Source organism: Artemia franciscana, chromosome 4, assembly GCF_032884065.1.
Source record: "Artemia franciscana chromosome 4, ASM3288406v1, whole genome shotgun sequence".
In the NCBI taxonomy this organism is placed as follows: Eukaryota; Metazoa; Arthropoda; class Branchiopoda; order Anostraca; family Artemiidae; genus Artemia; species Artemia franciscana.
The window spans coordinates 23,707,551-23,725,151 of NC_088866.1; the positions used below are offsets into that span (position 1 = coordinate 23,707,551).

General features: G+C 36.5%; 1 protein-coding gene across 1 annotated transcript in view; it reads right to left on the bottom strand.

Moving 5' to 3' along the window:
* LOC136026173 (probable ATP-dependent RNA helicase DDX5) overlaps nucleotides 1-17,283 on the bottom strand; it is a 69,674-nt gene extending 52,391 nt beyond the window's left edge. The window contains exons 1-3 of the mRNA XM_065702497.1: nucleotides 17,088-17,283; nucleotides 11,416-11,553; nucleotides 2,219-2,344 (exon numbers count right to left, since the gene is read on the bottom strand). Of these exons, the coding sequence (XP_065558569.1) occupies nucleotides 2,219-2,344; nucleotides 11,416-11,553; nucleotides 17,088-17,125 (302 nt within the window). The 5' untranslated portion in view covers nucleotides 17,126-17,283. The remainder of the gene's footprint in view (nucleotides 1-2,218; nucleotides 2,345-11,415; nucleotides 11,554-17,087) is intronic.
* Between the last annotated feature and the right edge of the window lie 318 nt (nucleotides 17,284-17,601).

Here is a 17,601-nt window from a genome sequence, read left to right on the forward strand (position 1 = left end):
TGACGATTCTGGTCATTTCAACTTTAGAGGTAGACTCTAAAGCCATTGATTTAAAACAAGGTGGTCCAAGATAGGACCTAAGATCATTTACAAAGAAGGACTTACAGAACAGGCTGTAATTTTCCCCATATTGGTAAATTTAGAAAGTAAATGCATCTTGAACTTTTAGCTACTCTCTACGATTTCACCTTCAATCAAAACGCTTGAAGGGACAGAAGGGGGCGGGGAAGATGGTCTGATAACATCATTGATTACTTGCCATATTTTCCTAATGTTTTTAAGGCGCGCAGAGAATTCACTATAGTAACCAACGATTTGGCCCTACGGCAAATCAAATTGTAAACGTTTTTATAAGCTTTGAAATGTTGAAGTCAAGAATCACTAGAAGACGGCTTCGAGGATCTGTAAGACTTCCAAGATTATTTTTCTCCCTTCAGCTTATAAGGAGTGCAGGACTCCCTAAAAACTCCAGGGCTCCTACAAACACTTTATATTTGAAATGCTCTAATTTTATCTGCTTTAAAGTACCATTTTTTTTACCTTTTCTTTCAGCAAATCCAATCTCTGTTTTTTTCTCCGAAGTGCAAAAAAAACTAATATGCATATAATCTCTCGGTGATTATCAAAACGGGTACAGGCTTATATTTCTAGAAAAGTTGTAGTTTATATTGCCAATTTTACCAGTTCAGCAATTTGCCTTAAACTTTTATCTTAATTTCAATGCACAAATTTAAGAATCAGGTAGAACTTCACAATAAACGGTGAAAAAAGAGTCAAAATGTATCCATATTTTAAGAATCCTATACACAAATTACGGAGAACAGATCTCGTCCTTGTCTTAATTCATGTATGAGATGATTAAGAGTCCATAGTCATACCAACCTCTTCTTAGCATTCTTACTGCCTCTCTTTTCCTTCTTATTGCCTCCCCTTTCCTTAAAAGACAATTGGAAAAGATTATCCCAGTAGACGTGAATTGCTTCAAATCTAAGATAAATAAGGAAAACAAAACGGTGCTCCACTTAAGCATTATTAGTGATATTCATTGTTCTCACGTTAGTGCCCAAAAAGGAGGTATCCTTACTACTTTTATTCGTCAATGAAGACAAGCCACTACACCAATTACAGCGGGTTTTTAGCTATCAGAAAAACCATTATTCACCTCTTTCACGGACATTGTGTCGTCCAAGTGTTAGATGTAAACAAAACAAAAATGTGGATGAAGCTATGATTATGCTGAAGTTACCAGGGAAAAGTAATGTTAATTTTCCGGCTTAAATCTTACTTCTTTTTTTAAAAACTATTTCAACATAAGACAAGGGCGTAAGTATGATTCTTATTGCGACTGATCAAACACTAAATAAAAATATGTTCCGTTGTGTCATTAGGCACGTATGCTGAAATCTATTTCGTGGGGTGGTGGTTTGCCAAAACCCCCCTAAATCAGACGAATTACAGAGCAGCATAGGTAATATCGAAGGGTCACCAGCTGGGGAGTAATTTACAAAAAAATACTGTTTTTGTGGTATAGGCATAAGAAAAAAAACAGCCATGCCACTAGGTTCTGAAAAATGCCTTTTTTGTGCCTTCAATATAAAAAATTACTTCCCTTCGATTTCCACGGGGCCTACGTAGCTGGGCACCAGACAATCATTGATGCGTCACTTGTGCCCACTACATCGCTCTATCATCCCAATACACAAATAAACCCATAAGAAACAGGAGGAAAAGGCCAGAGGCTACTAAAAACGTGAAATTGTGCATGCCAAACAGTCAGGTATTACAGTTTGGATAATTTCAAACTGTGAATTAGCTCTTCTTTTCCAAAGTTTTTTTTTTTACAAAGTTAATTAGTCATTCGAGAGATGCGACACAAAAATCTGAACAAAAAGTAAAAAAGACACAAAAAACTGTATTTCGACGTTCCCTTCACACATTGTGGAGAACAGGTTATCTATCAATATCACAACATAGCTTATTTTGGCATTAGTGACGGATTGACACTGATGATAAAGCATGAAGAGTCTATGTAATCGAGTTGGTACTTAATTTTCAGCCTAAGTTAAGAGATAAATTAACTTATGCTTAATCTAAGACAACTTAAGCCTAGACTACTGGCGTTATCGGTTTGGCAAATGAGTCTCAACAAAATTTATGAAGTGGACTTTGGTATCAAAAGAACTCAAATAGCCTAAGTATAAGATAGAAAGGAACTTGCATTATTTCACTCATGACGTAATCTGGGAAATTCCCTTCAAGAAACTGGGTGATTGGATGTGGTATCTGATTGCCAAATACTGTGATCTCTTGACTTCTACGGAAGGCTTCTACCTCCTGGTGAGACCTAAAAAAAGAAGAAGAGATGAAGTTTTTTTTTTACCCTTCCTGCATGAAAAGGTTCGACTCATAAATATTCATGTGTTTGTATACGTCCAACCATTAATGAGGTAGATAACCATAAAGAAGAATAGGGTTATGTTACGTTACAATCTATCAATTTTTACGACACGGGAATATCAGATGCAGAAATTCCCCGTGAATAAGTTGCTAAAAAAAAGACCCGATTTTCGCACATAAAGAAAATCGCCAGAAGGAATTTGTTCCCTCATCAAAAAATTTGCTGCTCAATTCCTCTAGCAGGACAAAATGAAAAACCTTTGTTACTTGAATAATCAGTATTGTTATGATTAGACCTTAGACTTAAATCACTTCTACTTTCCGGTCTAATCATGAAGCAGAAAAAAAAATACAGTGGGCATATATGGTAGAAGATCAATATTTCAAGATCAACAAATATTTCAAGATTCCCTCATCGACAAATTTACTGCTCAATTCCTCTAGCAGGACAAAATGAAAAACATTCAAGTAACAAAGAAAAACCTTTGTTACCTGAACATTAGGTATTATCATGATTACACATTTGACTTAAATCACTTCTACTTTCCAGTCTAATCACAAAGCAAAAAAAAAACCATCACAAAGCAAAAAAAAAAATCATCACAAAGCAAAAAAAAAAAAAAAAAAAAAAAAAAAAAAAAAAAAAAAAAAAGCTAAGAGATCATATGGCACTTGTGATGAGGTCAGAGGAGCCAAAGGCTCATATGGTATGAGCTCTAGCAAAATTCTAAGAGTCGATAGATTGATTTAAACACGACTAGTAGCTAAGGAACTGTTTCTCCTAATAATGATATAATAATCATTAATCCAGTTATTTCTTTTTGCTTTTCATAAAGCTCTAGACACTTTAGAACGGAACGGATTAAGGGATCATATTTTTTGCTCGTTTTAAGTTACAACTTCGCTCTTTAATTTCATCACAAAAACAGGGTTTGTTTCTATTAATAACTGATAAAGCCAATGAAAAAACGCTTATTCCTTCTTAAGTTTTGATGTCCCCTACACTTATAGATTTTAATTTTGTATCCTCAACAGGTAAGAATCATAGTAAGCACAAAGGCACTGCCTAAGTGAAGAGCGATGTGGGCACAATGTATTATTTATTATTTTTTTTTAGACCAGGGCACTTCGTATCGAAGGATTTGTGGTTAAAAATTTGAAAAGGGCCGATTCAATTGAAAGTTGAAAGGGCTAGTACCCTTTTCAATAGATGAAAGTGATTGGTGAGCAACTAACCCCCCACCCACGCCCACCATTTCCCCAAACACATTCAATCAAAATTTTGAGACAGCCATTTTGTTGAACATAGTTGAAAGATCCGAAAATTATGTCTTTGACGATGATAAGCCCCCCCCCCACAGCCCTCTTGGCGAGGGTTGTAGGTTATGTCCTGGTGGCATTTTGAGATGGACATTTGTTGTCGTAAAAACTTCTAAAAAGGCTTATTAGACTGGAAATTGAAGTGGCTAGTGTCCCTTTTAATGGTTAGAAGTGATTAGAGGGCAACTAACCCCCCTCTTACGCTCACCATTTCCCCAAACACATCCAATCAAAATTTGGAGATTGTTCAGCGTAATAAAAAGGTCCGGAAATTATATCTTTGAGGATGACAACCTCCCCCCCCCCCAAGCCCTCAAGGCAAGGGTTGTAGGTTGTGCCCTTGGGGCATATAAAGTTTGTATAGAAACATTGGTCGTAGAAACTTCAGAATAGTGTCATTGGATTGGAAATAGGATGTTCTAGTGCTCTTTTTATGATTCAGACATCAGAGAGTGGATAAGCCCCCCATACCTCGTATTTTCCTGACATGTATCTCATAGAGGGCAAGTAACTCCCTCTCACGCCTACCATTTTATCAAACACATCCAGACAAAATTTTGAGATTGCCGTTTGTTCAACGTACTTGAAAGGGCCAAAAAATCCTGTCTTTGAGGATGACAAATCCCTTAGAGTCCTCAAAAAAAAGGTTGTAAGTTATGCCCTAGGGGCATATAAGGTATATATAGGAAGGGTGATCGTATAAACTTAGGAGGAGGATCATTGGATAGGTAATCAAAAATCCTAGTGACCTTTTTAAGATTCTGAGGGATCAGAAGGTGGATAGCCCCCCGCACCTCATATTCCCGAAATGCATCTGATTGAAATTTGAAGATGGCCGTTTGTTGTCTTAGAAATCAAACAGAGCTCATTCGACTGGAAATTGAAAGGACTAGTGCCCTTTTCAATAGTCGAAAGCGATTGGAGGACAACTAACCCTCCTCCGACACCCACCATTCCCCCAAACCCATCCAAGCCAAATTTTTAGATCGTCATTTTGTTCAACGTAATTGAAAGGTCTGGAAATTATGTTTTTGATGATAAAAACACCCCAAGACCGTCTGGGCAAGGGTTGTAAGTTATGCCCTGGGGGCATATAAGGTATATATAGAAAGGATGATCGTATAAACTTAGGAAAGGGTTCATTGGATCGGTAATCAGAAGTTCTAGTGCCCTTTTTAAGATTCAAAGTGATCGGACGGTGGATACCCTGGTCCACACACACACACCTCGTATTTTCCCGAAATGCGTCTGATTTTAATTTTGAAATCGCAATTTGCTGTCGTAGAGACTTCAAAAACAGCTCATTGGATTGGAAATTGAAAAGGCATGGGCCCTTTTTAATAGTTGGAAGTGATTGGAAGACAACTAGCCCCCTTCCCACCCACCATTTCCTCAAACAAATTCAATTAAAATCTTGAGATAGTCATTTTGTTCAACGTAATTGAAATTCTCGGAAATTATGTTTTTGAAGATCACAGCCCCCCACAGCCTTCAGGGCAAGAGTTGCACTTTATGCCCAGGGGGCATATAAGGTAAATATAGAAAGGGTGATTGTATAAACTTCGAAGGGGGCTCATTGGATTCGTAATCAGAAGTTCTAGTGCCCTATTTAAGACTCAGAGTGATAAGGGGTGGATACATCCACCGAACCTCGTATTTTACCGAAATGCACCTGACAGAAGTTTTGAGATGGCTATTTATTGTCGTAGAAAATACGAAAACAGCTCATTCGATTAGAAATTGAAAGAGCAATTGCCCTTTTTAATAGTCGAAGTGACTGGAGGGCAACTACCTCTCCTCTCCCGCCCACCATTTCTCTAAACACGTCCAATTAAAATTTGGAGATAGCCATTTTGTTCAACGTAATTGAAAGGACCGTAAATTATGTCTGAGGATGACAACCCACCCTCCCAAGCCCTCAGAACAAGGTTATTTATGTCCTGGGGGCATATAAGGTATATATAGAAAGGGTGATCGTATACTTCAGGAGGGCCCGTTGGATTGGTAATCAGAAGTTCTAGTATCCTTTTTAAGATTCAGCGTGATCAAAGGATGGATATCCCCCTCCCCTCCAAACCTCGTATTTTCTCGTAATGCATCTGATAGAAATTTTAAGATAGCCATTTGCTGTCGCAGATACTTCGAAAAAGGCTCATTCTATTTGAAGAGTCAAAAGTGATTGAAGGGCAACAAGCCTCCCCCACAGGCCCATTAATTTCAAAAACACATATAATCAAAATTTTGAGATAGCCATTTTGTTCAGTGTAGTTGAAAGGCCTGAAAATTATGTCTTTGACAACCCCCATACCTTGTCATGACCAGGACATAATTTGCCCTTTACTGAAAAAAAAAAAAACCTGTGGATTGTCAGTTTAGTCTACATATACTGATATATATTCCTTAAAGTTTTAATAATTTTTAATTTAAAAAAGTTAAGACATTTTGAACATATTTTCTTTACATCATACAATCAAATAGTTCGTGGTAAAGAACAGTAGTAAGAAGAGACCCGGCTCAATAGTAAACAAAACTCTAAAAAATGGAATTTTGATACCAATAGTTACATCAAAAGAATCGAATTTTAATGCTGAATTCAAATATATAAGTTTCATCAAGATTAGTTTTACCCATCAAAAGTTACGAGCCTCAGAAAATTTGCCTCATTTTTAGGGGGAAACACCCCCTAAAGGTCATAAAATCTTAACGAAAATCACATCATCAGATTCAGGGTATTAGAGAACCTTATTGTGGAAGTTTCAAGCTCCTATCTATAAAAATGTGGAATTTCGCATTTTTTTGCAAGAATACAGATCACGGATGCGTGTTTATTTGTTTGTTTTTTGTTGTTGTTTTTTTCCCAGGGGTGATCTATCGACCCAGTGGTCCTAGAATCTTGCGAGAAGGCTCATTCTAATGGAAAAGTTCTAGTGCCCTTTTTAAGTGACCAAAAAAATTGGAGGGCACCTAGGCTCCCTCCCACGCCAATTATTTTCCCAAAGTCACCGGATCAAAATTCTGAGATAGCCATTTTATTCACCGTAGTCGAAAACCTTATAACTATGTCTTTGGGGCGACTTACTCCCCCACAGTCCCCGTGGGAGGGGCTACAAGTTACAAACTTTGACCAGTGCTTACATATAGTAATGGTTATTTGGAAGTGTACAGAAGTTTTCAGGGGGATTTTTAGGTTGGGGGGGGGGTTGAGAAGAGGGAGATATGTTGGGGAAACTTTCCTTGGAGGAATTTGTCGTCGGGGAAGAAAATTTTCATGAAGGGAGCGCAGGATTTTCTATCAGTGTTAAAAAAACAATGAAAAAATAAATATGAAAAAGTTTTTTCAACTGAAAGTAAGGAGAAGCATTAAAACGAACAGAAATTATTACGCATATGATGAGCTCACCTCCTCCTAATACCCCACTCTTTACGCTAAAGTATTTTTAGTAATTTCAACTATTTATCCTACGGCTTTTGTGATTCAGGGGTTATTCTTAAGGAATTGGGACAAAATTTAAGCTTTACTGTAAAGAACGAGGTACTGACGAGGGGGTGAACCCTCTCATATACGTAATAAAAACATGAGAATACAAAAGTTCGTTACGTAAGCTAATTTGTAAGTTACGTATATCTTTTACTAATAAAAACATTCGTAAAAAATTAAAAGTTTTAGTTGCCTTTATAAGTAACCAACAAATCGGAGGGCAACTAGGCCTCCTCGCCCGCTTTTTTTTTTTTTTTGCTCAAAATCATTCAATCAAAACTCTGAGAAAGCCATTTAGCTAAAAAAAAAAAAAAAAATGCAAATTTCGTTTTTAATTATTCATCTGCAGAGAGCCAAAATCAAAATATGCATTGATTCAAAAACGTTCAGAAATTAAATCAAAAAAAAAAACAAGTTTTTTTAACTGAAAGTAGGGAGTGACATTAAAACTTAAAACGAACAGAAATTATTTCGTGTATGAAAGGGGCTGCTTCCTCATCAACGCCCCGCTCTTTACGCTAAAGTTTTTTACTGTTTTAAAAAGTAGAGTTGAAAGAGTCAAACTTTAGCGTAAAGAGCGGGGCGTTGACGAGGAATGTCCTTTCATATACGAAGTAATTTCTGTTCGTTTTAAGTTTTAATGTCGCTCCTTACTTTCAGTTAAAAAAAACTTGTTTTTTTTATTTAATAAATAACTGAGTCAAACTCAAAACGAGCAAAAATTAACACGAAGTAGGACTGACAATCCCAATACCTTCTCAAGATCAGAACATAATTTGCACTTTAGTGGAAAACAAAATACATTTAAAATATTTTCCCTTTGTTTTTGCTTGTTTAAAACGTTCTCACTAGATATAGCAAGGGGTATGCACTCCAGTTATAGCGCGAGTGTCTGGTGCCCTTTTTAAGAGTAACAAGAGATTGGATGGCAATCAGCCCTACTCTAAAGCCCATTCATTTTCCAAACACATCCAGTCAAAATTGTGAGACAACCATTTTGTTAAGCAGAGTAGAACGGTCCAGCAACTATGTCTTTAGGGATATTCGGCATGTCAATCCCCAAAATTATGCAATTGTCCCATTATAGTTTAAAACTACATGTTACCGTACTCTAAATATAAATCAAAAGGCATTGTGTTAAATGGTTGCCAATAAGACACTTCAGCAATATATCGAGAAAGACTGGGGGCATTAAGTTGAAATTTTGGGGATACAACTATTACTACTTCTACGGATTCTTATAGTACAAAACTGAAAAGAATATAAAACATTTTTTCTTCATGAAAAAGACCAGGTCAATAAAAAACGAACATAAATTAATTAAAAAGACTTCTCCTTAAGACAAGTTTTTTCAAATAAAAGTAAAGAGCTCCATTAAGCTAAAAATGAGCAAAAATAAAGTCAAATCATCTTCCAAGCGTAAAACTACCACAAATCACTATCAATAAATAAATAAAACTCAAAACAAACAGAAACCAGATCTACGTTGCATGGGCAACGTGAGGTGTTACGGCATACGGCAACCTTTGTTCGATTTCGGCGAGTAAAGGGTTGCGAGAGCAACACTTTGGTTTTGTTTCCTCGCTTCGATTAAACGCTGAAGCTGTTAATCTGTAAGGATCTTAAAATAAATACTAGGTACACCAACTCGCAAAAGTTGCAAACCCCTCATTGCACCTAGCAAAAGTTGCAACCCTCTAATTGTTGACGATGATTGTAGCCTATGAGCTGATTATTACTTACAAGTCCCCTACAAGTCTTGCCACTGGAACCAAATTGGTCTTACCATCAAATACACCCGAAACAAATAATAGGTACAACAACTAGCAAAAGTTACGAACCCCTCATTGCCGAAGATGATTATGAGCTAACAGCCAACTGTTGCTTAAAACTCCCCTATATGTCTCACAATTGGTATCGACCTAATTTTGGTTTCAATGTGTATCTTACTACTGAAATTGTCAACTCCTTTGAACTTTCAAACTGGTATATCTCATGAAGGAATTTTTCTACCAAAAAATAGCTGACATACTTTGATCAGCTCATCAAGAGCTATTGACTGCCGTCGAAAAAAAAACCGATCTGTCTTAGTTCAAAAGTTGACTTTTTGCCGTAGGCCAAGTTTCTAACGTCATCATTTAGAAAGGAGCAAAGGATAAACTTTAATTTCTTTAGCAGTGAGAGAACTTTTAAAGTTTAAGAGACACATCTGATACCATTTTTGCATAGGCCTATTTTTGGTTTCAGTGTGTATCTTACTACTGAAGCTGTCAACCCCTTTAAACTGGTATATCTCACGAAGGAATTTTTCTACCATACACTTATGTGCTAAAGTGATGACATACACTTTGATCAGCTCATTAAGAGCTAAAAAAAAATCTCTCTGTCTTAGTTCAAAAGTTGACTTTTTTGCCGTAGGCAAAGTTTCTAGCGTAATTACTCAGAAAGGAGCAAAGGATAAACTCTAATTTATTTAGCAATGAGAGAACTTTTGAAGTTTAAGAGACTTATCTGGTACCATTTCTCTACTGCAATTCCAAGTGCGAAAAACCGAATGATAAACTCAGCAAAAATCACGAACAGAAATGGGTAGAAACACAAGCAAAAACCATCTTTTTTGGCCCCAGGCAAGAGTTCTATGAAGCTGTCCAAAATGCAAGGTCATATTCATCAATCCAGCCTAAGGTTTACACTTTCTGTAAAAACAGCAGAGGTTTTTACAACTTTCTGGGAATAAGCTGAAATCGGGGTGCTAGAAAAAAAAAAACAAAAAACAACAAAACCAAGGTGTTGCTCTTGCAACACAATTACAGTAAATAGCCAAGTTAAACTCAAAACAAACCAAAATTAGCATGAGTAGGGCTGACAATAATTTTTACTTTCATAAATGAATAAATATCAAAACATTAATGAAGACATGTCAGTATATGCCAATTTAACTGATAATCCACGTTCATTTGTTTGTTTATTTTTTTAGTAAAGCGCAAATGGTGTTCTGGTCTTGAGAAGGCATAGGGGTTATCGGCCCTACTCATATTAATTTTTGCTTGTCTTGAGTTTAAGTCAGCTATTTGTTGTAATTTTGTTCTTTTCGAGTTTCATTTATTTATAGATAATGATTTGTGGTAGTTTTGCTCTTAGAAGATTATTTGACTATTTTTGCTCATTCTTGGCTTAATGGAACTCTTTACTTTTCTTTGAAAAACTTGTCTTTTTGAAAGGTTTTTTAATTAGTCAAACATCAAAAGAGAGGCAAATATTGGAAACATAACTAAGAATCTTGACTAAACTGTGCAGCTTCTCTGGATTCAGTTTGAGTGGATGTTCAGGGCACAAAGGCCTATGAGCAGCTATGGCAGAATTATATATCAAGAGTAGAGCTTATCTTTTTTAGGAACTTAACTGTCTTACCTTCCGCTTGTTCACTAAATTGCTCAAATAAAACTCAAAATACAAACAAAAATAGTGATTTTAATAACAAACTCACCAAAATGGTGGCATGCCCCAAAAAAGCGACAAAAAGTGGTTTTAGTGAATAGGGCCGATCCCTGTATATAGCAAAAGATCATCCATCTGTCTAGCCTTGTGATGAGGCTTCAAAAGTGAGAGCAGTTAGAGTCAAATAGTTAGATACTATTTTTGTTCTGTTGAAAAAGACAAGAGTCGGGTCTTGTGACAAGGCTTCAAAAGTGAAAACAGTTAGGGTCAAACAGTTAAAAGAATTGAAAGTCATTTAGACAGTTAAATGCTTAAAAAGGTTTTAAGCATAAGAGGCCAAATTTCAATTCAATACTTACCTTTAGATCCACTATTTATCCTTATCAAAGACTAGAAGAGTAAATCAGGAATAAATAAAATATGTTACAATCTGATGGTTTCACTGATGATGATAATGATAAAGATTACATTTAGTAGCTACTTGTTGAGTCCGGATTGCACCCTTAGTAACGTAGATGATGATTAGGTCAAATTCTATATATGACAGATTGTCAAAAAATTATCTTTTTGACAGTCCACATGGAGAAAAACAAAATATAAGTTGAGAGGAATTTGTCCCTGAACAGGGCCCTTGAAGAAGTGTAGGAACAAGGTAGGAAGATGCAGAAAGGGAGCATTTAAAGGTGAGGACTTCAAAGGAGGAAGCTAAGAGTTAAGCTTTGGATAGTGCAGTGAAAGAAGAATGAGCACAACTCTATTGGCAAAAGAGAGAGAGAGCTTACCTATGCTGCACTGCAGGATGTGGGATGTAAAAATCTTTCTCAAAAGGTGCAAGCTGCAATGTGTTCCACCTTGGTGCTCTTAATGATTGGCCTGGTTGATCATTTTTTCCCAAGCTTTTTCTTGGGCCTGATCCTCTTCTATATGCATAAAATAAAAAACAGTACAAAAGAAACTAAAACACAAACCCAAACCATGTAGGCTATTTAAAAAGGGTACACAACTGGAACAACTTTTACAGAGGGTTAAAAGTACTTTCAGAAATTATACTTGTCAGTGATAAGGACACATCTTTAAGCTACTGGCAAACATCAAAATCAGCTGCCACATTGCACAAATAAGATGAACTTTAGTAGTATGAACAAACACTATGAATAGATATGTGAAAAAGTTTCAATACTTGATGCAGAAACTCTAGGTTCCACAGCTTTACTTTATTATTTAACTGTATGTTTTGAGAGGAATAGGTCTACATCTATACTTGTTGCATTAGTATGGTATGAAAGATTTCAAATTTACCCTCTTATCTCTCCGAAATTGTCAGGACAAAGGAAATTAGGGATTGTTTTATAATCAAGGATCTTGCAGGTGTGTATTATTGCTTTTCTATTCCAATGATGAGCTAAAGAAAGCAAATTGAGCTCAAGTAGCCTGGTGGGCTATTAATAAATACAGCAACCCTGATGAGGGCCAGCACAAATGTGATTTAAATTATCATTGGAGTATCACAATTGTTTGGTTTATCCAAATTTAAAGTTAAGCTCAAATATCATCCCCATAATGTGTAAATGAACTTTATCCCTCCTTCCCTACTAAAAAAAATTACTTTTATCATTAATCCCATAAAATTCTAGTTTTTTATAACACATATTTTGTTTGCTTGGAGGAATATGTCCCTACCCTAAAGAAAATTTCTGCAAGAATCCATGGTGCATTCAACTTTTAATTAGTAGTTAAACCAGGTGTAGGCTTTTTCCAAATACACTTTGCAGCCTTACAAACATAGATGGGGTAGAAGCATGGGCTAGAAATCATCTTTTCATACCCTAATTTGAACAAAACTATGTTTGAGGTCCTTTACCAAATTCAGGCCATAGAGGATTGCAAAAATACACCTCTTTTCACCTTACAGGGTGCTAACTTTCCATGAATGAAAAGTCCCATTACACATACAGTAGTCCACCAATTTGGACTTGTAGGTAGTTCCTTGTAGGTTCATCCCACCTTGTCATGCAAATCATGCTTCAAAGTCTGAAAGCTACTTTCCAGAGGTCCTGATAAACAAAAATGAAAAATTCTGGTCAAGAGCATTCTACTGATGTTCCAGTTTTAGTTGCTGCACCTGATTTCACATTACTCTCAACTCCAGAGTAGAGTTAACCCCTAGCTCACATAAACATAGTTCTATTCTTGTTATATACTAAGTTATGCAGTGCATTGTACTATTGTCATTCAGTGCATTTCAGGTGTTAAAATTCTGATGATAAAATTGGAAGAGTACCAACAACATGTCACCTGGACTAATCTTGGGTCTATTCATAACAAGAACTCAAATTTCCTTACTTTTTCAGTTGTTGCATAAGCATGAAGAGGCTTATGCCTTTATTCAATTCTGATTTATGATGCTTTAAAGATTTGAAAATCTATTTCTTCAATTAAGGAAAAAGCCTTGATACAGCTCAAAATCCTCCTAAAACTATGTGAATTCCATCTTCAAAAACTAGATGAAACTAGCCAATGAAAAGGGGACAGCCCCCCTCCTCCAGAAATAGTGAAATGTTTCTGTCAAAATTTAGATATGTAAAAAAATGTCATCTATGCCAGTGGTTCCCAACCTTTTTCGGTCCGCGTACCCCTAGTCAAGGCCCAAAAAGTTTGCGTACCCCTTTCTTGAGAATCGTTGTTTTACTTTTTTCTTAACTAAAATCAGATTTTCAAAAACACAAGATTTATTGTCCAATATGACGGTGCTTAAATGTACGTACAAAATCAATGAGAAACTTGAGGCTGCTTTTTTGCTAAAATATTATCAAATCTTGGCTCAATGTCACTAACGGCAATTATAAGGTCATTTTGTACACTCAGTCTGTTTCTGTGTTTGGTTTTGATCAATGACATTGCCGAAAATGACACTTCACAAAGGTAAGTGGATTCGAATGGTAACAAAGCAGACATGGCGATTTCACTTAGTTCCTTGTATTCTCCTTTCACCTCCAGCCAAAACTGGGAAACAGTTACATTTTGGAATTTCAGTTCTAAGGCGCGATCACTGGCAAGTTCGATCAGATTCTCTGTAAGCTTGTCACTAAGACCGGAGCTTGAGGTCACGTCTTCAACAAATGGATTTTGGATCCAATCCTGCGTTCTATATTGGTTCATAATCGATGGGAAATATGACACAAGTTCATCTCGCAACTTTGTCAGATGCTCACGAATACAATCACAGATTGTGTTGAGGTTATCAATTTCACTATCATCCGCAAACTTGTCAAGGGTCGGGAAGACACTAACGCTGTTTCTTTGAACCTTTTTAAGCCAGAACTCCAATTTCTTGATGAAAGCACACATCTTCAAATTCAGGGAGAGTTCGTCCATCCAGAAACCTTGCATTGACAGATTCAAGTCATTCAGTTTGTCGAAAATATCCGCAAGATAGGCCAGCCTGCAGACCCAGTCCTGGTTTTCAAAAAGTGAACTGAATGCAGATTTTTGCTCCAGAAGAAACATATGAACTTCTTGTCGAAGCTCAAAAAGTCTGTTTAAAATCTTCCCACAAGACAACCAGCGAACTTCTGTGTGCAGAAGTAAATGTTGATGTTCTGAACCCATCTCTTGGCACAGCAACTTGAACATTCTTGAGTTCAGTGGTCGGGCTTTGATGAAGTTGATCACTTTTACAGCCTCATTGAGGGTCTCGTGCAGATGTGCGTTCATCCTTTTCAATGCAAGAGCTTGCCTGTGAATGATGCAGTGCAACCACTTCACCTTTGGATTTTTCTTCCTTATCCAGGCCATGAGCCCATTATTCTTCCCTGTTAGGGCGGCAGCTCCATCACTGCAAACTGATAGACACCAGTCCCACAAGATGCCCCCTTCTGCGAAGAATTTGTCAATCACCTTGAATAGTTCTTCTCCTGTTGTTCTTGACTGTAGGTTTTGACAAAACAGAATATTTTCTCTTATGTCAGAACAATCTTGATATCAAACAAAGACGATCACCTGGGCTTCACCTGACACATCCGTGCTTTCATCAAGCTGTAATGCAAACATCTTTGTCAACTTTATTTGCTCAATAACCTGCATGACAATATTGCTTGCAATGTCTTCTATCCTTCTTGAAATGGTATTGTTCGACACAGGTATAGACTGAAGGGCAGTAGCAGTTTTCGTGTCAAACATTATTTCACTGACTTTCACTAGTGCTGGTAATATCAGACATTCGGCGATGGTGTGCAGTTTTTTCTGTTTTGCAACTAAATATGAAACAGCATACAAAGCCCAGAGAGCCTTTGAAGAAACTGATGCCACTTTTGCAATTTCCAAACAGTTACTAGCAAATGCTTCTTGTTTACACTTGAAAAACTCTATGGACTTACTGACATGAGAAGGGTGCACAGTACTGAGATGTCGGTTCATATGTGCAGGTTTCATGGAACTGTTGGCCAAGACTTGACCACAAAGAACACACTGTGCATTCACTGGATCAGACTTTGTCGCACTAAATCCAAGCCCTAGGTATTCTGACAAATATCAACGCACTTTGACAGATGATTCATCATATTTCTTCTTCTTAGGTGCAGGTTCAGAGTTTTGGGTACCATCATTCGGCTTCTTGTTATTCCTGATCAGGAATCTATCCATCTTTGTTTGCAACCACAATTCACGAACTTTGTGTTTCAACAGATGACAAGATACTGAACTCGCTGAGTTTAAATCAAGACCTTATGGCTATGGAGAAAAATTAGCGGGTTACTGAAAGCGAAAGTTTTGAAAATGAGTCTGAAATTATGTACAATGGGTTATGTTATCTGATTTTGAGGGAAATGTTGGAACTGAGTCAGAAACAAGTTTTAAAGATGTAGACTAAATTAATTTTGGGACCTTTGCGTACCCCCTGCAAGGGTTTTGGGTACCCCCTGGGGTATGCGTACCACCGGTTGGGAACCACTGATCTATGCAATATCTAAGCACTAGAAAGAAAGAGCAAAAATGAAAATTCAAAAACATCTTCCAGGTTATGTATTAGACCATCAATTCATCCCTGATAATTTTACTTACCTAATCCATCTACTTTCCAACATGGCAAGAATCTCCCTAACTAGAACTTTACCAAGCATTGAAATGGCTTAAAATTTAATTACTTTGGTTATTTTAACAAGACTATCTTGCATTTAATAAACATACATGGTGAATAAATACAATTGAGGAACACTTGGAAGTTTGTTTTCAATCCTTTCTTAAATCTTGTCACTCTTTGTCTAACATACCACTTCCTGAACAGTAATAATGTAATATTATTAATGTCACTTTGAACATTACTCACTGTAGTCTAAGGCAATGGTTCTAGGGTAAGATACCCAGGAGTTGGATGCAAAATCACCATATCATCAATTAAATCATTAAAATCTTTATTATATAACCTCAAAATGGATGCTTTCACCATTGAGTGCAATTAGATTGATTAGTAGGAATATTATTAGCTTGATTAATAGGAAAGCTGGAATATTTTACCCATACACAATTTTAAAGATTCTCATAGTCAATATTAGAGCCTAATCATGGAAACATTCTTTAACCTTGAGCCTAAAAATGGAAAAAAAAATATGCAGTTTTGGACATGGGATTTTAAACCTGGATAAAAGTCAGGTGTATACACCATAGACAAATTCTACCATGGTTATATTCAATCTAAGAATAACTATTCTATATATCTATATGTTAAAAAATGGGCAAACTTAGATAAAATTCTATTACTTATGTGAAGACAAGATGGAGACATTATTCAATACCTTTTTAATGCTCTTCCAAAACATTTTAATCAGCACACTTACAAATCAAATTTAAGAGCCCTTAAATGGACCCTGAAGTGGGACTCATTCCAAGATTTGGTAAGTACATACAAATATTCAGTAAGTGAGAAATTAACAAGGCAAGCACACTACTCAATGCTTTTTTTTACACCCTTTCTAAATATAAGAGTCAATTCACTCATAAATCCAATTTAAAGCCTTTTAATGGACCCTAAGGTGATACCTATTTCCTTATTTTTGACAAATGAAATGGGTGAAGAAAAGTTGTTATAGCCTACATGCTACACAATAATAAATCAATTCTTTCCACATGATATATTCATAGCACTGGTTAAAAATGATCCAATTCAATAAAATTCACAATTAACAAATCTTTTAGTACTACCATTTTGGGCAATGTTTAAAAATGATTTATTCCCTTTTACCACTCCAAATGGGTTTTTACTTGTCTAAATGGTTAGGCTTTTTTCAATAATAAAGTAAATTTCAGATGTATTGAATAGCAAGTAGTTTTTCCTTCTTAATACCCGGATTGTGAATTGGCACTGCCAAGCCAACATAAGGCTGAGGTTGTTAATATAGGCTAGCCTAGGCCTATACACCAATGGTCAAATTTATGGTGAAGTTTTGATTTAAAAATATACCCTCTAAACGATCCTCCTCTGCTACCACGGTAGGACATTCTTCTTTCTCTAATAACTGAAAACTGGATTTTTTAAAAAGAAATTTCCAAATTTTTGTCAAATCTCAGATTATTCAACCTCTTCTTTGGGTATTATTAGATACCACAGCACAGCCTATGTAGGCACCAGTTGCGCAAACATTTTTCAAAAGCAACACATAGCTATCGTCAAGATACCGACGGCAGGGCCAAGATCTTTCCGCGTTGATTGGCTGTGGGACGCCAGAGGTTAATAGAGCCAAGACCTTTCCGCATTGAATGGCAGTGGGAGTACCGGAAGCTAACGCTTATATGTGTTGAAATCCTTCTATGTACAAGATACGACTCCGTGTAACTGGTGTCTATTTAGGCTGTGTAGCGCAGCACCAGTTGTGCGGAGACGTATCTTGCCCATAGAAGGGTTGCAACACACATCTTTAGGCTATGCGTTAACCTCTGGCACTCCCACAGCCAATCAGCGCGGAAAGACCTTGGTT